Source organism: Oenanthe melanoleuca, chromosome 1A, assembly GCF_029582105.1.
Source record: "Oenanthe melanoleuca isolate GR-GAL-2019-014 chromosome 1A, OMel1.0, whole genome shotgun sequence".
NCBI lineage: Eukaryota > Metazoa > Chordata > Aves > Passeriformes > Muscicapidae > Oenanthe > Oenanthe melanoleuca.
Genome location: NC_079334.1, coordinates 48,768,541 through 48,790,386, shown reverse-complemented (window position 1 = coordinate 48,790,386; position 21,846 = coordinate 48,768,541). Strand labels below are relative to the sequence as shown.

At 38.8% G+C, this 21,846-nt stretch overlaps 1 protein-coding gene across 3 annotated transcripts in view; it reads right to left on the bottom strand.

Annotated features, from left to right (window-relative positions):
* Window positions 1–4,885: 4,885 nt before the first annotated feature.
* PTPRZ1 (protein tyrosine phosphatase receptor type Z1) overlaps window positions 4,886–21,846 on the bottom strand; it is a 125,603-nt gene continuing 108,642 nt past the window's right edge. Inside the window, exons 16-31 of one of the 3 annotated variants that reach the window (XM_056481904.1) lie at window positions 20,249–20,269; window positions 19,988–20,084; window positions 18,475–18,557; window positions 17,635–17,769; window positions 16,201–16,335; window positions 14,584–14,747; window positions 13,755–13,838; window positions 12,119–12,254; window positions 10,971–11,117; window positions 10,248–10,341; window positions 9,927–10,000; window positions 8,855–8,983; window positions 7,585–7,731; window positions 7,147–7,289; window positions 6,434–6,569; window positions 4,886–5,914 (exon numbers count right to left, since the gene is read on the bottom strand). In XM_056481904.1, the coding sequence (XP_056337879.1) occupies window positions 5,774–5,914; window positions 6,434–6,569; window positions 7,147–7,289; window positions 7,585–7,731; window positions 8,855–8,983; window positions 9,927–10,000; window positions 10,248–10,341; window positions 10,971–11,117; window positions 12,119–12,254; window positions 13,755–13,838; window positions 14,584–14,747; window positions 16,201–16,335; window positions 17,635–17,769; window positions 18,475–18,557; window positions 19,988–20,084; window positions 20,249–20,269 (1,866 nt within the window). In that variant the 3' untranslated portion in view covers window positions 4,886–5,773. The remainder of the gene's footprint in view (window positions 5,915–6,433; window positions 6,570–7,146; window positions 7,290–7,584; window positions 7,732–8,854; window positions 8,984–9,926; window positions 10,001–10,247; window positions 10,342–10,970; window positions 11,118–12,118; window positions 12,255–13,754; window positions 13,839–14,583; window positions 14,748–16,200; window positions 16,336–17,634; window positions 17,770–18,474; window positions 18,558–19,987; window positions 20,085–20,248; window positions 20,270–21,846) is intronic. The other 2 variants (XM_056481905.1, XM_056481906.1) reach the window with 2 other exon arrangements.

Here is a 21,846-nt window from a genome sequence, read left to right as displayed (position 1 = left end):
TGTTCAAGGATTGTTTAAACATGCCCATCTATATATTTATATACATACATATAGATATATGTATATCTGTATATAGATAATTTTCAGCTATAATCTCAGAATTTTTTTTCAGCACATTTTGTTCTTGGGCACAAGGACAATTACTGAAGTGGTAAGCTACAGAACAGTATATGTGTGATATCTCCCTGTGCCCCAGGAAGGCATGGAACCTTGGTGTCTCACAGCCTGTCTCAGCTTGAGGACCTTGCTCAGCTGAACACATGGCTTCTGCTCTCACTGCCTGTGCTGAAAGGCTCTTAAACTCTTTGTTCACATCAGGCTTCAGGGAAAAGATTGTTTCATTGTGTGTGTCTCATTTTTTTCATTTTGGAATTTATGCTATTGCCAGATCTTCATGACATGTAAGATCACATTTTCTTTCTGAGATGAAGGTGCTTGAGCCCCATTAGACTCAGACTGGCTTCTTTGCCTCTATGTTTCATACTCTCACAGCCTTGGATGCTCCTACAGGAGGGAATTACATCCCTTGGAGGGACTGGAGTACAAAGTGACACTGCCAGAAAAGCATGTGAGCTCATAGCAAAATAGCTGTTTATGGGAGGGAAAAAATGGGCTCTAGTGGTTGTGATTAAGCTGGAAAATGAAGAAGATGACAGGGAGAAAAAAGAAATTTAGCTGTGGGTGTCTAGCAGAATTTATCAAGGCAAATCAGACCACCTCATTCCTACTCCTGTGGATAGATTGTGACTTTCCAGAAACAACAAATTTAATTCCATAAGCCATAAGAATTCCATTCTAAAAGAGGTTTTCTTTCCCCCCTCACTTGTTTTGGCTTTGAAGGGAAAGAATGCAATTTGTGATGGAGGGGAGTCAGACATGATATGGTCAAATATTCTGAGAGGCACTTCTCTTCCTTCTTGTCCCTTTAAAACCCTAATCTACGAAAGCACAAACCTGTGAGAAGTGGATGCCAGATAGGGCCTTGCTGCAGGTAAGCAGTGAAAACTGAGACTGTAACCTATGCTGTCTCAGACCTAGGGTAGCAGTGGGGCCTTTGTTTCTAACTCCAACAAGACAATATTGCTCCTCTCCTCCCCAGCTGTGCTTTGTTTATACTTCAGAATGAGAGAGAAAGGCGTTTAACTTTGCTAAACTCATCTTGAAGTAAGCATTTACTACAGGGAATTTCAGCCTGTCTGAAGTTACTCACTATCCTAGGACATAGCAAAGAACTGTAAAGCCAGGTAAAGCACTGTGATAAAACATTGCTAACAAGGTTTGTCAACTGATTTTTGAAGTCAAATGATTTTTTGAAGTCTTTAGCAGATTTGTTATTGTACTAATAGTGATGAGTTTTTAGGATTTCTGTTCACTACTTATTGCTGTTTCTCGTAAAGCTTTTCCATAGGTATTAAATCTCCATGTCACAATCACTAAAAAGTTGGTGATAGTAAATTACCTGTTTTCTTCTTTTTTCTTTTTAAACTCTCAGCTCTTTTATGATTTCTTAGGAGGATCACTAATCAAATTTTCCCTGTCACATGACTTAAAGCTTTGTAAAGAAAAAAGCTTAACTTGATGTTGTTTATTAATATCTTACTTTTTGCCAGAGATACATAACATCTTCTCCACACTTGACCCAGTTTGAAAAGGCAGCCTGTATGTCTTTTGAGTCTGTAGCTTGGATTATAAGAAAAAAATTAATTAGAATATGGCCTTTGTCTGAGGAGGAACTGACACGCATTTATTAAAATCTATAATCCATCACAGTTAAAGATTATAGAAGATTTTTTTTTATGATTCTTATTTTTTTCCTAGATCAGAACCAATATGTGTGAGTAAAGAGATTATCTTAAGCACTTATGTTTTAAACAACTTGTCAGCATGCTAAGATGATGAATGTGATTACTAACATCTCTGGAAGAAACTTTGAATGACAGCTGATTCCTTGGATTACAATTTTAAAATGTCTGCAAAACATTTAGGTTGAAAGGAACAGTTATATCAAGATGGGATTTTAAAAAGGAGGATTCCTTTTCTGCTTTTCATCCATAGATGCTTGAAAAAACAATAGAATTAATTGGCCTAAAAATTTCTTTGTATATACAACTGTATGAAACTGTAAATACATTAGCAGAAGATAACTTCATGCTTGTTATTTGGTGTGTGAGGCAATAAGCCAGTTTTCCAGAAAAGGCTGAAGCCTGAGATGCTAATGTGGTGAAGTGCAGAAGTATAATATCTGCCAATAAGGTCATGGAGTACAGTTTGCAATTGACCATAAAGTCACAATTAACCTTTCTGGTATGTACACCCCTAGAGATGAGGATATAAAAATTTTTTTCTATAGTTTTTGAATAAGAGGGAAGTATATAATATTGCTGTCCTTGTTAGCCTAGATGTGCAAATGGAGTTTGTCAGCAAATCTGAGTGCTTTAGAGGAAGTAGTAAGGAAACCTCAGGCCATCTGAAAAAGAAAATAATCCCCTTCTCAAAGCATTGTATGCACCAATTTTTTGCCTGAATACAGTGAAAAATGTGTGTGTATAATTCTTACAAAAACATGCATCATTTGGTGCAATGCACCTGTACATTTTTAACTCCTGTCAACCCTCAAACTCTGCAATTTAAAGTAGTTCTAGATCCTATTCCTCAAAAGCATTTAACTCCACGAGGGTACATTGCATGAGTCCTGTCTCCATCCTGTTCTTCCTGAACTTCAGAATTACCAAATATGCAACCATGCAAAGATCACAAGATTAAAAAAAAAAAAGAAAAAAAAGGTGTAAAATCTGAATAAAGATGTTTTAGCCCAGAAAAGTAGGTTCCCTCTGAATTATTTAATGAACTAATTATGGCTTTGAACTGAAGAGATGAATGCTTGTATCTGCAGGCACATGGCTGGCACCCCTGGCCCAAGGCTGAGCTACTTGCACAGATCCTGAGAAACTTGCTGGAGAGAGCAAGAATGAGCAGCTGACAGGAGTCATAAATGTGAAGGAGGTCCTTCCTTGAGGAGGTCCAGCCCACCGCCCTGCAGAGATCGACACCCTGCCCACGTAGGATTGACACCACGCCTAGCCATAACTGCACCCCAGCCCAGGACCACCCCCAACTGCCCTGGACCCCACCTCCAGACCACCATGCCACACCCTGCACCTCACCTCAACACCACCCCCCAAACCTTTGACCCCACCCCTGACATCTATCCCAAACCCTAGACACCCTCCTGCAACGCCATCCAACACCTACCATCCCCAGACCCCTCCCCTAACCCTACACCCCCTCCCATAACCCCAGCACCCACTCCCAGACCCCTCCCCTAACCCTAGACCCCCTCCTATAACCCCAGCACCCACCCCCAGACCCCTCCCCTAACCCTAGCCCCCCTCCCATAACCCCAGCACCCACCCCCAGACCCCTCCCCTAACCCTAGCCCCCCTCCCATAACCCCAGCACCCACCCCCAGACCCCTCCCCTAACCCTACACCCCCTCCCATAACCCCAGCACCCACCCCCAGACCCCTCCCCTAACCCTACACCCCCTCCTATAACCCCAGCACCCACCCCCAGACCCCTCCCCTAACCCTAGCCCCCCTCCCATAACCCCAGCACCCACCCCCAGACCCCTCCCCTAACCCTAGCCCCACACCCCCTGCCTAACCCTGGACGCCATCCCCTAACCCTAACTCCCACCCCTGGACCCGTCCCCCAACCCTAGACCCAAACTGGACAGGCTAGGGTTAACAGGAGAGGTGGGGCTAGGGTTGAGGAGGGTGGAAAGGTTAGGGATTAGGGCTAGGGTTAAGGGTTAGGGTCAGGGTTGGGGTTAGGGTTTGGGGTTTTGGTTAGGGGTTAGGGTTTTGTTTATATGATTGCTTTTCTTGTAATAAAAGAGGGCAAGAGCAGGAAAATGTCTCACTTCTAGCTATTTTGACATTCTGTGCTGGTCTGTCTCCTTGTCTAGGATTTAACACTCATTTAATGTATCAATAGTATGAGGATTCTTTAAAGTTTCTGCTGTTTAGATTCCTCTAAATCTAAATTAATTTTGGCTTTCTTGCAGCTCCACCTATCCTCAATCCCACACTGCTGAGGGGGTCTAGATCTGCCTGCTGACACAATGAGTTCCCTTACACATGCTTACTCCAGGAATCAGGCAACTGAAATCTCCAAGTTTACATCAGGCCTGTCTTTTCCCCTGCTTAGTTTTCATCTTAGGGTCCATTATTTTCTGTGCATTCTGTTCCAGAACAGTATTTCTGCTCTCAGTATTTCTAAATAGCAACTGTATATCCTGTATAAAGTGAGAAAATAGTTGGTCTTGCTGCTCATGCTAGTTTTAAACAAAGATTTCACTCTTCCCCAGGCTCCTTCAGCCCCTTGGTGTTGCAGCCTTCAGTACAATCAGTATCTTTTCTCACCAGTTCTGAAGGTTACAGAAAATAATTGAAGCTGATTTGAAACGTTTTGCTTTTATTCTTGCAGAGCCTGCTTGCTTTTATTGCTTCCCAAAGTCTGGCTGCTGCCCTGCCCAAGGAGGTAGCAAAGAGCTCAGCAGCTGAAGGAATGACCTGCAGCCAAGGCAGCACAGAGGTGTCTTGGGAGGGGACAAGGCCACTGGGACACCTGGGACAGCCCACTGACACAAGGCAACAGACTGGGAGATGTGGGAGGAGACGCTGAAAAAGGAGCTCATGCGGACACTAGAGGCATGGGTAGGAGCACAGATTAAAAACACAGTTTTCTATGAATGTCTCCTGAACTTGTGGATTCCACAGGACGAGCAGCTGTCTGCAGATCAGCCACAAGTCCTTGTTGCTGTAGGTAAAAGCTCTCCTGATGACTCTGCAGACTGTTTACGTGGAAGACTGCTAAACACAGATTGGAATATTTATATTTATTTTTGCAATACCAGGGTAAAAACAATTTAACAATGCCAAGTACAGTGTTAGTCTCATAAAAAGTTTTCATTTCAAAACAAAAGATTTCTAGTTCCCACAAAAAAGTTAAAATCACATGCAGCTATATGAAGGTAGATTGCTTAAGATGCACAATTATATATCAGAAGACTTTGTTAAAGTAAAAACATACTGACTACATCATTTTAACAAGGCAATTACACAGAACTAGAAAACCGACTCTGTAGTAAAATATAAAAATCTACAATTATAAATATAAATTTGGTCCATGGATCACTACAGAAGTAGCAGTATTTACAGTAAGTATCAGATTACTATTCTAAATGTCTAACTGAAGTCTTAAAATGTTGAATGTTATGTAGAACAGTATTTTATTTACATTCTACTATATTAAAAGTTGCATTTCTAGCAAATTTAAATTGTTATAAATACGGCAAATAAACCAAATACTAAACCCATGACGTTTGTAATTGAGGATTCCCTAAAATCTATAAATATGGTAATTTTAAGTTAAAAGTAAAGCCAGATAAATCAAAAAAACTAATACTGAAAAAACATACCACAATTTAATTATTAGAAACACTGTAAAAGTCAATCAAGTTAGTCCAGATGTAACAATGTATTACAAGAAATCTTTCAAGAAAAGGCACACATTGTTAATGATAAAAGTTCCACAGTAGAGTCGTACATAACAGAAATGACTTGGTTTGAGCAATGGCTGGGGTCTGATTATATATATACTGATGGGACAGATTTTCCCCACCCAAAATATAAAACTGAAAATAATAATGGTAAACTCCAGGTGTGATTGGTGTGATGCAGTGATGTGTGTGTTTGATTTGATGTGCTAATTAAACTAAGGATTCTAAACTTTCAGCTGCATTTCCATCAGGTAAAGCTGAGCCATTACTGTCCATTGATGCTGAAGGGTTTTCTTCTTGTCTTGTGCTGACAAGGCTGAGAATAGCTTTGTACAGAAACTGGTACTGTTCCTGGAGAAGAAAAGAGGATACACTCAGGATGTTGGCAGAAAGAGTTATCTTGTGACACTGTTGCTCAAAATTAATTAACAGCTGATGTGCCAGTCTGTTAATGTACTGTGCTCCAGAATTTATTGTGTTATTTAGCATCTTTATTTTTTTCTCACTATTGGCTCCCCCTGTACACAATGTAAAGCACAGCATTAAGGAACACAGTAAAGGTAGGGGAGAAAACTGTATTTTAAAAGAAATATTATATGCTGATTTCTGATTCTTATTAAAGTCAATTGAAAATTTGGGGACAGGATTAGAGTTACTGTTTGTCTGCTGGTTTTTTTCTTATTTTTTTGTCATCTGAATTATTTTCGGGAAGATTTCTTTTTCTACAGCACCTCTGGAAGGCTGGAAGAGTTTTGATTAATTCATGCAGAAACTAAGTTGCAAAGAGTTCAATGATGTTGCCCTAGGATCTAAGCATACTATTAATGTCACACATAGGGGAAAAAAGTGCACATTTTGTTTATTACTTACAATGTCTGTAAAGATTCCAGGCCTCATCAGATTTATCATCTTTGCTACGTGGTAAACATCCACTGAATTCTCATTTTCCAGTTGATGCATCAGAGTTGTTAATGCACAGAAAGTGCCTGCTGTCACCCCTCCATGCCTTTGTAAAGTAAAACAAAACAAGAAAAACCTCTAAGAAACCGGGTCAGGTTTATAGCTGAAGAAAATACAAATTCTGGGGAAAACCGGTAAGATGAATTTCTGTCATGTGATGATATTTACAATATCTGAAACAGTTTTAAGCACTGGCTTAAAAAAAATACCACAGCACCTGGCTACAACTTCTTACAGTTATTTCTCTACAACCCAAATAACCAAATGCTGAAGGCTTTGGGTCCTTCAGTGTTTCAAAATTTTGTTATTTTTTTGTCATCACTGAACAGCTGGAGAAGGGTATGGTGCCTCATCTAGACAGTTAATTCTTTCAGTAAAAGGCAATGAAGTCTTAACTGACTTCCCTTCTAGTGACCTACCTGATAACCATCTAGAGTATCAGAATGATAAAACTGAAATGAAGTATGATAAAATAAAAATGTTGCTCCTGTTGATGAAGCTGGAACAGAAGCATCCCACTACTGTTAAGTGCAGACTTTGTGCCTTATTTCAGCAGCTTTCACTCAGTGAAAGGATGGTTCTACAGAAAAACATCAAAGCAAACAGAAAAGTGCAGTTCTTACTCGTCATGTACAATCATTGGCCCATCTCGGTTGGAAGCTTCCTCTTTGATGATGCTGATCAGTTCAAAAGTTTTACTAATGGGACTATCAGGATTTGGCCATTTTGGACACTGAAAATGCCTCACTTCAAGTACATAGTCATCCTAAAAGATTAAAAAAAACCAAACAAATCAATAAATCAATAAATAAACCCATAAATCAATTTTGTAAAAGACTGACTTTCTTTATTCTTTTCCTTCACCTTGTTCCAGCCTCCAGATGCAGAACCCCACTGCTGTGGAGGCTGGACTACCCTATTCCCCATGTCATCATATTACCCTATAGACATTACTCCCTCCATGGATTTTTTATCAGTCATTTACCATCAAAAATATAACAAAATGTGGGCATTACCTTTAAAAAATTAAGTCCTGGGTTATATATTTATGACAGTGTTACCTGTGTAGCTTCTAAAATGAAGTCTTGTATTATGAGCTTCTCCTCGTTAGACAGACACTTGTGTTCTTCAGCAATCATAGTGACTTTGAAACTCTCACAGTTTATAGGCTCATCTTTGTTTGGCCAGTACACAAATTCATCTTCAGCCTCCAGGAGAAAAGAACCAAAAATGGAGTCATAAAAGTAAGTAATGTTAAGCTCTTAAAAATACTAAATCTAACTTAATAAACAATGTGTCACATATATAATCAATCCAACCATCTAGATTTAAATTGACAAATGTAATTTTGAGTGGGATAACAATGGCAAAGTGATGGTTTTCAAACACCTCTGTAGATACCCTCTGGACCTACATAGCTATGATCCTGCAGTGCTGCCTTGTGCCACACATCCAACCTGGCCTTCAGGCTGTGCTGTGCAGTGCATAGCCCATGGTCATGTGATAAATTTAGCTGGTGTGTTCTAATTATGTGTGGTCTTGGGATTTTATGAAAGTGCAGGAAAAAAGTTAATGGGAGCATCCTTTCTGTCTGACAACAGAAATGAAGAGATTTACTTTTAAAAGAAAATTCTATAACGGTTCAAATAACCAAAAGGATATTTAGGGAATCCTCCTTGTCTGCCAGCTGTGTGTGTTTCAGGGACAGTGGGTGGATTGCAGCTGTGGTGGATGCAGAGCTCAGAGGCCATGGCTGTGTGCTGGGTGGGTACCACTGGTGTCTGGTAAGGCTGGCAGGGTTTCAGTGCCCTTCCTGCACAGCCTCCTGCGGAGCTGCTGCCCCTGCCCTGTGTGCCCACCATGTGGCAGTGCTCCTGGCCACCCGTGCTGCTCCCCACAGGATTCTTCCATATGTGAGCAATGCTTGGCTACTGCTGCTCCTGGCCCTGCCCAGGTCCCACCAGCTGCTGTTGTGCAAGAAACAACCTCACACATCTGCCCTTATCTAATAATGGCTAAGAAGCCATATTACAACTAAGAAGTCATGGAGCAAAAACTGACCTTGCACGATGATTACTTCTGCTGTTTGCTTCCTTGTATAAATTGTACAGGACTGACTCAGTATGTTTTCATTCCAATCACAATCTGCCTAGACAAGGATTTCTAGATTTCTGCTAGATTACTTGGGGATTTTATATTCAGCTTGGTATTATTAATTTTAACTGTTTTTTTTGCAGAATCCAATATATTTTCTCACATCCTACATGTTTCAAAATGGTCATACTAATAAAATTCATACATAAACTCATAACAGTCAGCTATGGAACTCACCATATTCTGGCTATCAGGAAGCATGACTATTAACTGGGCATTATGGTCCCATATCATTCTCCAGAAATCCTTGATAGTGTGCAGTAAGGGATGCTGAGTAATAATGAATTCGTTACTTTGATAATAACCCTGCAAAAAAAAATTGACAGATTCAGAATTGCTGCCCAAATATTAATGCTTAAAGGAAACTTCTAGTGGACAGACTGAGAACCTAGAAAATACACTGCACACTTGTTCCTTTTTTGGCTTCCTGCAAATACTAGAAAAATATAAAACTTCCACTGAAATATTCTCCATATGAAAACAGTTCTTATGACTTAAAAAAATTTGATTGCAAAAAAAAGACTAAAGTGATCAGAGAAGACTCAAACAGCCAACCCAGAATAAAAATATATGACCCATAATTCCAGAGGAGCTGACTACCTGACTGAATAAAAGAATACTTGAAAGATCTGAAAAAATCCCAGGCAGTTTCTTAATTGTACAGACAGATCCCTTACCACGAAAGAGAGTTCCTTTGCACCTAAAATATCATGTACACATACCACTGCACAGAGCTTTGCCACCTCTTTCCTAAATGTCCAGGAGGCATTTACTCCTCCCTCTCAGCTATTGAAGGGGGAAAGAGTTGAAAACAAACCCAGAGAGCAAAAAGATAATGCAAAGCTGATGAACTATGGTATCTTAGGCTATGCCAGTTGGAAAAGCACTGTAAGATGAGGAGGTTGGAAGACAAACCTCAATATAGCCATTAAAAACTAACTTGTTAGTTAGCACATTTAGACATTTAGTTCATCTCAAAAGATCTTTCCATAAAGATTTAGCTTTGCTGGTTTTTAAAACTATGTTGTGATTTCTTTTTCTACAGATTGTTAAAATGCAATGCACTTAATCAAACTTAATACCAGTAATAATGGTAATAGTACTTTCTGGGGGAAGTAACTCTTTCAGGCAGAGTGAATAATGGAAGAAAGGAGCTTTCAAAATCAGGACTGTGCCACCCTAAATCAGCCAAATGGAAGCTCTGAAAACAGCTGTTCATTGTTTTTCACCAATATATTAACTGACTTACCATAATGTAGGAAGCATTGATGTAATCTGTGCCTTCACCAGATAGTGATGAGATACCCACTCTAGATCTTTCCACTGTAAAAAAAGTTATGAATTCACAAGTATGTTGCAATGACTCTTATAATATTACAGCAATTATCTCATATCTCACAGTAATGATAACACTGGGCTACATCAATTGGGATAAAGTGCTATCCAGCCATCTATTTTTCCTTTCTATGTGCAATTCCTAATTCACTTCTTTGCTATATGTACTTTACAGAACATGCTCCAAACTAATGCAGATGTCTCCAGTTCTTGTTGGGGATTTGAACAAGCTTACCAGGAATGATAGATGAGGTTCGGTTCTTTTCTCTGTTACACTGTTTAAGTGCAGTTGAATAATCACACTGCTGTGTGTTAGACTGGCTCAGTAACTGAAACAATGAAGTTAAAAAGAAAGTCAGGTAACTGTAGAAAAGCCATTCCTTCATATGCTTCATTAAACAGAAGGCTGCCTATATTGCAGGTTTTTGCTGTCTCTCTTAACTTTAGTTATCTAATTATCTGTCTAAACTACTTAGCAAGTCACACGAATATTTTTTCTTCACTGTTCTTAGCAGTTCAAATTATTCTTGAACCCTAGATCAATAACCATATCTTTGAAGGTGAAATCTGTCATCTAGCCAGTGCTGTACCCTGAGGGGAGTACACTGATTGATCAATATAGTTCACAACATATCTGCCACATATCTTCCCAGACTGCAGTTTTACCTTTGAGATCTTCCTGCAAAGGCATGTAGTTAAATTTTCCAAAATCCACCTACTGTCATATTTCTCATCATCTCTTTTTTCTGGATCTTTTGGGTGGATTCCTTGTTTAAGAATATGCAAATAATTCTGTCCCAACTGAGTGCATTCATTTGACAAATTTAATCTTAATTTAGGCTCAGCAGTTAAATTTCAGGTAGAGAAAGCTGATGAAAGTTGTGTTGACATACCTACTTCTAAGTCATTCAGGTTTACAAACCGAAAGATTTTCACAGTACTAACTCAGAGAGCTGACCTTGAACTGCTTCTCCAGTCTGGTCTTTCCTGTTGGTCCAGGTATCAAGAGAGCATTAACGTAGGCATGAATGTGAGTCTCAAGGACTTCTGTTTCTTTGCTGAGGATCGCTTCGACCAGTGCATCATGAATGAAGATGTATTGCTCCTAGGAAAACACAATCAGACATCTGAGCTCTCCTGATTCCCCTGGACACCTCTGGTTAAACTGCCACTTCTGATGTGGTCAGTGTTTTTTCACAGGGGTTTTCTCAAATGTGATCCTCTATAGTGAAGGCTGTCCCTCTGCAGTGACAATACACACATTACAAACACAACTGACAATTGCACTTGCAGTACATGCATACACATATATGTATTACCAAATACCAAATCCTCACTGCCTGTGATATCTCATGTTGACAGAACACAGGTAAAAATGTGAGCACAGCCTTGAGTCAAATTTTTGAGCCAGTCCTACCCCCAGTTCCTACCGCTATACTCTGTTTTCTCTCTCACATCCTTTGGAACAAGCACCCTAGCTGTTGATTAACTTTTTATTTTCCTATTGAAAGGCACTGGGGAATCTAACCACCTGTTCTGGAAACCTGGAATAGACTTTCAAATATCCTGCTATTGCCCTTATTTTTTTCTCATGGTCTTTAAATATTCTATACATAATCTTCAGTTTAAAGCATTTTTATGTATATATATACATATATACATATATATATACATATATACAAAGTATAAAGCATAAGATTTTATGTCTGAAACAGCTTTTTTCACATATTTTGTTGCCAAATATAAACTTATGAGGTTTAGTTCAGAAGATCTGAACACCTGACAATGCTTCCTCAAAAAGCAAAAAAAGACAAAAACACAAGTCCTGCCAAGAAAGCATTACAGTGGGAAACATGATTTATACAGGCTTCCTTCTGAGTCCTCCTTAATAAACAGACAACAGCCCAAGGAAAGGTAATTTCTAATGCACTGCTCTAAGCATGCCTAGAAGGATATGTCTATAAAACCAAGGGGAGCAAAAGGGAAAGTCCAGTCTGGTGACTGGTTGCTGCCTGTCTGGTGATGCCAGAAAGAGGATTGCATTATCTCTCCTCCTGCAAACAGAAAGTTTATAATAGTCTCATGCTATTTATATTTTGTTCTTACCTCAGTCTGCACCAAGTAGTTCCTTTGGGTACGTATGTGCTTTAAGAATCCAAATATGTTGACTGTCCCTTCATGCTGAATTTGCTGCAGCATGCTGTCTAACACTATGTATGTTCCTGTCCTTCCAACACCAGCACTATAAAACAAAAAAAATAGTCTTAAGCTTGAAGTAAAGCACTGATAGAAAGAACTGCTCCATACACATAGCTTTTTCAACCAACTTCTGCATATGGAAGATTTCCCTCTACAAATGAATTTATTCTATGATATACTTTGATAAAGGTTCCAAGCTGATATTAATCTTCTTCTTTGTGCAAGAAGAGACCTAAAGATCATTTTCTCAAATGATTTTTAAACTACTAAAATAAAAAATACTACTGAAATAAAACTAAGGGATTTCCAGGTCTGCAATTTTCAGCCTTCTGATATTCCTTAGGATACTTGGCCAACTATATCTAGAAAAGGTGGTATATGTCAGCACTTGGGCACAGTCAATGTGTTCAAATTCTTCTATGCTGAAACCCCACTTTAAGGCAGAAGTTGCATTATGCAACCCACTACAGGAGATTTCAAAGACAAACCCCAGGAAATGGCAGAACTGTTGAGAGTATATCTAAAAGAAAAAAATCTCAGTGCTCTTTAAACAAAATTAAGGCAAGCAAGTTTTGAAAACCTTTTTAAAAACAGAAAATGGAGAAGATAGTGTTAATCAACTTATTCCTGTTATGAACTCTGATTAATGTAGTATAAAACCAGCTGTATCTTAAAATTGGAGAAAAACTTTTCCTTTTATAAAACATCTGGGTAGGAAGTACAAGGTCAAGAGGTCAGCTTTTGTTATCTAATCATACATGGGAAATAGTCAGTTGTATTTCCCCTCTAATATGTGAAGGAACATCATGTATATTGTACATGTAACTTGAAAGCAGCACTGTTCTAGGTCTGCATAGTCCCCTATGGGCAGATCCAGCTCAGTCCATGCATGCTCATTCAGTCATCTCAATTCTGCCACAGAGGGGGCACAGAGCACAGGCAGAGTGAGCTCAGATTGCTGTAATAAATTGTCTAAATAAGTATGATATGAAACTCAAAGGTCCAGGTTGTTAATACCCTGTTAGACACAAAGAAGTACAAAGATTACCAGACATCATCTGTACTTGTTATGAAAGACAAAACCTGAAAAGTATCAAATAAAAATAGCTAAAATAATTTTCATGAATTTCTTCATTTGTGTCTTCCATATAGCCTGTAAATATAAATACAATTTATATTTCAGACATGATTCCTTTGAAATTCCATAGTGCATGTGGTCAGGCCAGCTAAAAACCATACAAAACTGCCTACAGACAGAGGTGAGTTATACCTCTGACCCAAGGGAGAGGTCTGACTGAAGCCACACAACTTACCACTGTTCACTTTTCAAAAACTCAATTTAATTGACTCCTAATGTATTGCTGATATCGCAGCAATTTCAGACTTGACATTTTGAATTTCCCAAGAACAGGCAAGATATAAATAGCAGCAGAACAACTAGATATGGAATTTTCATTTTCCAAGCTAAAAACAGATGTCAGTCAGATTAGATCATCCCACAAATAAAATATCTTCATTTGCAGCATTTGTGAGGTGACTTTACCTGTTGGCTTTCTCAGAGTCAGCTCCAGAAGGACAGAATTCATGAGGAGGTTCTCTTTCCAAATGTTCCATCAAAGGTGAGGTACTACAGTGGAAAACCAGAACCTGCTTATATATTTTACAATAACCTGGTCCTTCATGGGCATTGTGAAGTAATTCCAGGCCCTACAAGCCCTTTTTAACCAATTTCCCTGAGCTGTCAGTTTTAGTGAGCACTGACAGAGCTCCTGCCTGCACACTGCGGCACATGCAGACCTCAACCATCCTCAACCACTCCCCAGAACGTTCCTCCACTGCAAACGACTCCAGAGCCAGAGAATGTTAAAAACAGCAGAGCTGTAGTTCAGCCAGGAAGAGAGTGAATCTTCTCTCGTGCACAGAGCTCCTCTTAGGATTACTGGGTATCCCTGCACCAAAGAAAGCACGAGCCAACAGCATCCTAAGAATATCTTTGCAGAAATGAAACAATTATCCCCACGTGTGTATCTGGTAAGCTCATAGCATTCAAGATAGTGGTACAGAAATGTGAAAAAACAAAAATAGAAGTAGAAGCAGTTTAGCAAAAAAACAAGCAAACCATCAAAACAACAAAAAGAACATAGTGCAGAGCAGCATCATCTTGTTTATAGAGATTTACAGAAGTGGCACAGTTGATTAGTTTGCCTTACTAAGAAGAGGAATATCAGACAAGAATATCAGGTAAGAAGTTAATCTTACTCCATCAGGAATCGCTAAACGCAAGAGCGAAACTTTGCTTAACCCACCACGGAAAGATTCTCTTTTTGTGCCACACAAGGGTGGAGTGAGCCCTAGAGCAGTAAGAAGCACACCTGCAGTGAACCACAACAGGCCCGAGGCCGCGGCGCTCGGCCCGCGACGCCTTGCGCACGAAGGAGAGCACGGGCAGCGGGTACTCTGGAACCCCCATGTCGGGCCACTGCGTGTAGTGGTACTGAGCCACCAGGCGCCCGCCAGACCGCCCCTTCTGGGAACCCTGCAGCAAGAAAACAATTCCACGTGTCAGCAGCAACATCTTCGTTTGGTTTCCATGCCTGGTAGCTGTTGAGCTAGTACTGCCTATTCTATCTGGCTCTCAGTGTTCCAGCCTTCAAAGAGAAGGGGAAGGACCAGTGCTTCTGTCTCACCAGCTTGCCCACTGAGTGGAAAAATGTCCTGACACTGTCTCAGAAAGCCATAGAGACAGATTAAGAGCACTGGATTACAGCTGCTCTCAAGAGTCACCAGCTCTTCCTGCCACTCTGCTGAGTGAACAGGAAGAGCAGGATTCATCTTGCCCAGCTTCAGTGATCCACGAGGTAAGGAGCCTTGTGCAGGCTGCAGTTCTGTGTTCCCTTCTGTAGCTGTTTTTGGGGGGCTGGATGCCTTCCAACCCCCGAGGTAGCTACACAAAGCCCAGATAGCTCAGAACTGGGGCAGCAGAACCATTCAGCTACTCGCTAGCTAAGGATGAAGGCTCGAGGCCGTGCTGCAGCAGTTCTGAGATAACTTTATTTCTCCAAAGGGAAACTGCCAACAACCGTCTCATTAACATCAGACAACAAAGGGTATTTATAGGTTTTTAAAGGATTGAATTTCTAACCAATAAAATCTACACATTACAAAGTAACTAATTATCTTCAAATCCTAAGTAAGAAAAGGACCAATTATTGTAACACTTTAAGAACCAATAGAAATCCTAAGAAATAACAGGAGTTTTGATAAGGGAAAGAGGCCCCTGTCTTTAGGAATTTCTTTGTTTTAAGGGATAAAATCCCAGGGCCTTTTTTAGGGGAAGCAGAATCTTCTACACCCTTCCTCCATGGCAACTCAGAGGCAGAGACACCTTCAGAAAGCAGGTCATCTCATTCAAAGACTGGTTCCTAAAATAGGCAGAATAAATTAATTTATTGTAAATGCTGAACTTTATGTATTAATTATGCAGGGAGGGTGAGAGGCTAGATGTCTGAGACATTTCTATGGCTGGAATAAATTAAGTTTTCAAAATTCTCATCAAAATAACTAACATCACCCTGCTGAGCTGAGAACATGCTGGTTCTGGTTACAATAAAACAAAGCGTGTATTCACCTGTCTCTAAAAAGGAAAATTTAAAAAGGAGAGCTGAGATGGATAGTTTAACTCATACCACATGTTCTTCAAGTTGCTCTCTTTCTGAAAATGTATTGTCCTGCTACTCAGCCAGGCAAAGTTCACATCAGCTCTCATCAGCTCTCTCATCAGCTCTCACTGCTTTTTCCCTGATGGCCCCACAGTTTCCTGAGTTTTTTAATCTGGTCAAATTAAGTGACATTGATAAGCATCTTGGCTGGCTGAGATCTATAGGATTGAGCTTTATACAGCAGAAAAGAGTTGTCAACTGCCTTAAAAATATTCTGAGCATCTTTTAACACTTGCTTTTGCCTACTTGTGTTTTTAGGACGCCACAAACCTTTTTGATCTTGGTGTTTCTAAGAGTAAAATTCCTCACAGTGTAATAGGCAAGTACATGAACACTCTTCTGAGTAACCAAGAAGTTCCCATATTCTTCACTACCTTCATCAGGCCAGTACTGGTCACATTTTCTCTGTTAGAAAGAAATTTTCTTTGTTAGAAAATTTCACCATAAATAATAGACAAAACAGCCCTTAAAATGTCAAACTAGTAAGCTGAAATGTTCAAATTTAAGAGCAGATTAAAGCACAAAACTATATCAGGACTGTCAATATACCCAGTTTATAATAAACATGATCTTCTGTGCAGGAGAACAAATAACAATTATTTTGTGCTGTAGAGGGATAGCAGTGCAAAAATGCTCTTTATTTGGAAAGCACAAAAAAGGGGTTTAAATCATACTATCAGAGTTAAAAGGGTCTAATAATGTGGTATTTTCTATTCCACAGACACTCTATAAATTAGATAAAATAACATGATCTACAGGAAAAATCAGAATACACATAAGTCAGTAGAGTTGTATGTGGCTTCTGATTAGTTTATAGTATGGGCAGAGTACATTTATATCTGGTAGTGAGGGTAAGAGTGAGCCTGTGATGGCTAGAATATACAGGAGAGATCTGTGATATGTCCAGCCTTTTGGCTGGGTAGTCATATAGCCTTCTCCAAGAGTATCAGAGTGCTTATTTATAGCATGGTGCTGCAAATGAAGTGGTACTCCCAGGGCAGCCCTCATCTGCAAGTGCTGTGTCTCTGTCATCTGGGAGATGCTTTATAGGTTGCATGATAAGATTTACATTCATTTTAGGCCTTGCTGCCAGTGTGTGGCAAGTGTGAGGCAATATCTCCTCATGTGATGCCAGGGTACAGGTATAATGCCATGACATAATCAGAGAAACACACACCCTGTGATGGGATTTGACCTCATTCTGTCTCACTGCATGGATGTGTGTCTAGTCATGCAGTAGGAAAGGAACTGTGATTAGTGCCAGATGCTAACAGGGAGCAGACAGTGAACATCCAGAAAAGTTCACTTGAACTATGTTCTTCTCCTTTCCAGAGTCCAAGGCAACCCTGACAAAGTGCAGGATGGCAAGCAAAGCCATAAGCAGATTGGTAGCAGAACGTGGCACAAGGCCCACAGTCTGTTCACTTATATTAGATATACAAGAAGTCTTTTTTTCAGTATAATATTTTTTTTTGGTGGTTAGAACATGGTATTTTCAAGATTTATTGAATTTTTGCTTTAGTTTCATGCTACAAATCCTTAACTGTATACTTCTGTAGCCAATCCACGTACAAGCAACTACTAAAAACTATTGCTTTTTACTCAATAATTGACTAAACCAGATTTTAAAATGAAAGAAAGGAGTTTGCTACAGATAGATTTACCAACATCAGATAAATAAAAAATGGGCAATGGTACTCATACCCTTCCTTTCTCAATGAGATTAGTTATCATCACAATAACTTCCACGTTATGTTCCCATATCATTCTCCAGAAATCTTCTGCTGTTGATTTTAGTGGCCCTTGAGCTGCAATGTAGGCTTTTGGCTTGTTGTACCCCTAAATTGAAATATAAGAAATGATATTGTCAAATCACTGTCCATGAGCAAAAGGAGTTTGGGACATGATGTTTTATGTGTTTATTTTTAAAGACTCTGAAAAGCTTTAAGCACTTTTAAATTTTTAGCTAACAAAACCCTGTGCAGAAACCCTGTGGTACTCAGATGAATACAGCTGTTGCCTGTTTATCATTCCAACAAACAGGATATGTATGTTCAAATGCCTGTACTTAGGCAGAACATTGACGTGATGGTAATTATGAAACACATACATGTTGCAAATGTGGTTTAAAAAATTAATCATGATCATTCACATGTAAGTAATTATGTTAAGAAAACTGGTAATGGTATCTTGGTGAGGCTCTGAGCCAAATGGCATCTTCCTCTCATGAGATTATGTCAGATGAGAGAATTAACCATTCAGATGAAATATACTTCTAAAATGACTCAGATGTGACAGGACATTTTTTTCTTTAAAAATGCCCCTCATTAAACTGCAGCTGCTACAATATCAAGATGGATTCCAGAAAGAATTGGCATTTTACTTTTGCTCTAACTTTGCAGGCCTAACTTAGACACAAAAGGTTTTTTTACAGAATCTGTAATATTGTGATAGTTTTTTTTAATTAAATCTGTTCATCTCCATACATTTTTTTACAGAAAAGGCTGACAGATAAATAGCCAAAGGACAGAAAAAGGCACTTACATCGACGTAGTTGGCATTAATGTAATCAGTCAGTTTTCCATCCTTTTCAGCAAGCTGTGCTAATTTAACCCTAGTATGATCATCTGCAGTAAAACAAGGGAGAAAATAAGCAATTTTTGGTAAGAATTCTATTCTTTCTCATAAAAATAATGAAATATATTTTTACAATACGTAAGGCAAATACAGTAACAATCACATATGCAAATATTCTCTCCTTAGGTATGAATCAGATTAAAAACTCTTAATTTGCAGAAAAATAGAGAAATTAATCCAAAGTTGGAAGGGATTCAGAATCTAGTGGCCTGAACAGCAGCACATGGGGTCATTTTAGCCACTGTGACATCCCCTATGGGCTCTAGCTGCTGCTTGTAAAGATCTTGAGTAAGTCCTGTCTCATGACTGCCAACCCTGCTCAGTGGGATGACAAAATGACTGCAGGCCAGTGTTGAGGGACTTTAATTCCAAGTTAGAAGAGTGGACTCTGGAGGGCAATGGGACTTTGAACACCCTGGTCATCTGAGGAGTCAGCAGTGACTGCATCAGGGTGAGCTGAAGTGCTCTGCAGCCTGCACTGACTCTAAGAACTCCACAAGTCACTTACAGAGGACAATTCTTGCCACTTCAGCTGCTCTAAGCTGCCTCTGCACTGCTCTTTAATAAAACAACTCCTGGGCTAGCACCTTTTGTATGATCAGGTACAAACACAGTGGCAGAGGAAAATCCCTGAGTTTTTGTCCCTTTAGAGACATCTTTAGTGAGGGGGATTGGCTTTTCTTGTTGCTGGTTTACATTGTCTTCTGCCAGACAGCTGACTCTGTCACCTTTTTATATTAAGCTTTAGTGATGCTGAATGCTGAAGATATGTTTAATTTAGAGCTTTCTTGTCAGAACAAAGTTGACACACTACAGAGAGTTAAAAAAAAAAGTATTGAGCCACCAAATAATCGAAAACTCAAAAGCAATAGCTGGAAAAAGAGATTAACAAAAATGAATAGATGTGTTTCAGAGAGGAAAAATCTGGGAGAGTGATGCAATGGGAAAACAAGTGTACTGGCTGGCTAATGAAGCTGCTGTATTACGTTGTTGCCAGACATAATACAACATAAAACCAGAACATTTATGTTTATATATGACAGTAAATATATCCAGGGATTTTGAAGCTCACAGAGACAATAAACCACCATTATTCTAAATCAAAGATGGATTAATTTTGACAATCAAAGCTTCTTTGGCTTTCTAATGGCATTATAACGAAATCTCCCAACTCCCTTTGGGTCATTGCAGAAGACACAAACACATCCTGCTAACACATGCTCACCAAAGCAGCAGAATGTCAGAGGACTAACTTGAAGAAATGTGAAATCTGATGCTAACTCCTCTCCAAGGAGCACCATGCTGAACAGTAACTGGAGATTTCAGTGTAGAAACATTTTTGCACCCACTAATAGCATATAAATTTATACTTGTTTACAATTATTTCTCACACAGAACAACAAGTGATGCCTTTACTTACAAGCAACAATGTTTATGTATCGATTCTTATTCTTGTTGTCAGGGTGATTAGAGCTGTCTGATGTAATACCTAGATCTACAGTACAGCTCTGGATTTCCTGAAAAAAAAAAGTATGTCACACTTTAGTAATTATTCAGATACATAAAATGTATTTAAATAACGTAAGCAAGCATGAAAAAAACCACAACCTTATACCCAATTATCTATGATATTTTACAACTACTTCATTGCTAAAAAAAATGCAGTGAAATAATTCCTTACCTGATAAAACTCTTTCAGTGTCTAATGAGGGAATGAATGCAAAAAAAGTAAAAAAAATCAAATTCCACAGCACAGAACAAATGGATAAGTGTTTATATAAATTACGATTACTATATGGAAAACAGTTATGGTCATGCAATATATTCATAATAACAACAAAACCGAATATTTTGACATAAATCCTAAAGCAAACGAGATAATTTTCCCAGTTAAAATGCTGACATTTCTTTTCTTATCTTAATGTTATACCTTAGGCCAATGAAAGCTTGTACATATGAGCAACATCACAGACTTTAGCCAGATTATCTATATATTTAGCAGTTCACTGGGATTATTTTGTGTCCTTATAAATGCATTAGTTTCTCTGGGGAATGCTTTGGCTCTCTTTGCCTTCAGCTGCAAAACTGAAGCAGGACTGTGTGCAGTTCAGGCAGCCTCACAGCACTCTGGGGAAAGACAGAGTTACAGCCCTCACTCAGGCTGCCAGCAGACAGACTTGACAAGACAGGCACAAAGTCTGCAAGACTCTCAAAATTAATTCATTTTATTGATTACTTTAGCTGACAGGAAACTCAAGCATTTATAAAGTCCACATTTTTAAACAACAAATACCTTGCCATCACTAAAAAAAGTTTCCCAACACACTTTATAATTAATTTTAATGTCAATCACCTTAATCTACTTACATATGTATATATCTATATGAAAAGTGCTTTTCAGTTTAAAATTACATTTTTAAAATGAGATATTTTGTAGTAATATAAAAAAAACTTGCTATCCCTCCCCCCCAAAAATCCAACCCACCCTTGTACTCTGCAAATATACTCTAACTCTGCAAAGACAATTACTACTTTTCAGTTTTTCCCAGTCTTCTAGGTTCTCTATCAGTAGAGAAAAGAACTTAACACTACTTTTGGGGTTGTCCATAAGCCAAAAAGATCTCCAAGAAATGATGAGGACACTGATTTTTTTTTTTTTTCAGTGATAGCTAAAACCAGCATGAAATATTTCACATAGTGAAGCTGTAGTTCAGCAACATGCACTATGTTTGGTCTTTAGATAACTGCTCTAATTTAGGAAAAGTAAAACTGTAGGTAAAGATCAATTTAGATTGAATAATCTGATTTCTGTATTGCTGTACTCACTAATGGTAAAAGAACTTTGTATCCATTGTATTTACATGCAGTCCTTCAACACCTGCTCTTATTAACAGCTAGTCAAGCTGCAGTCCAGTTCCATCAGTGTATACAGACATGTGTAACATATATAAATATGTACTGGACATTCACAAGTATTTACAAATTTGTCCCACAGTCAAATGGATATTCTGAATGTTAACTGAACTGAAGAAGAAATGCTGATGAATAAGGTTATGTGAAGGACATGGAATTTTTCGTCCACTAGATCACAATACTGGCTGGGGAAACAAAAGCAAAACCTAAAGATGCAAAACTGAATTTTTACTGTCATTATTGTTCTTGCAACAGGAATACTACAACCATATTTTAAATTAATAAAGATCTGTTAAAATACTTGTTTCCATCCCAACAAACTGATTTTATTAGAAATTTCTTGTAAAAACTGCTAATGGCACAACT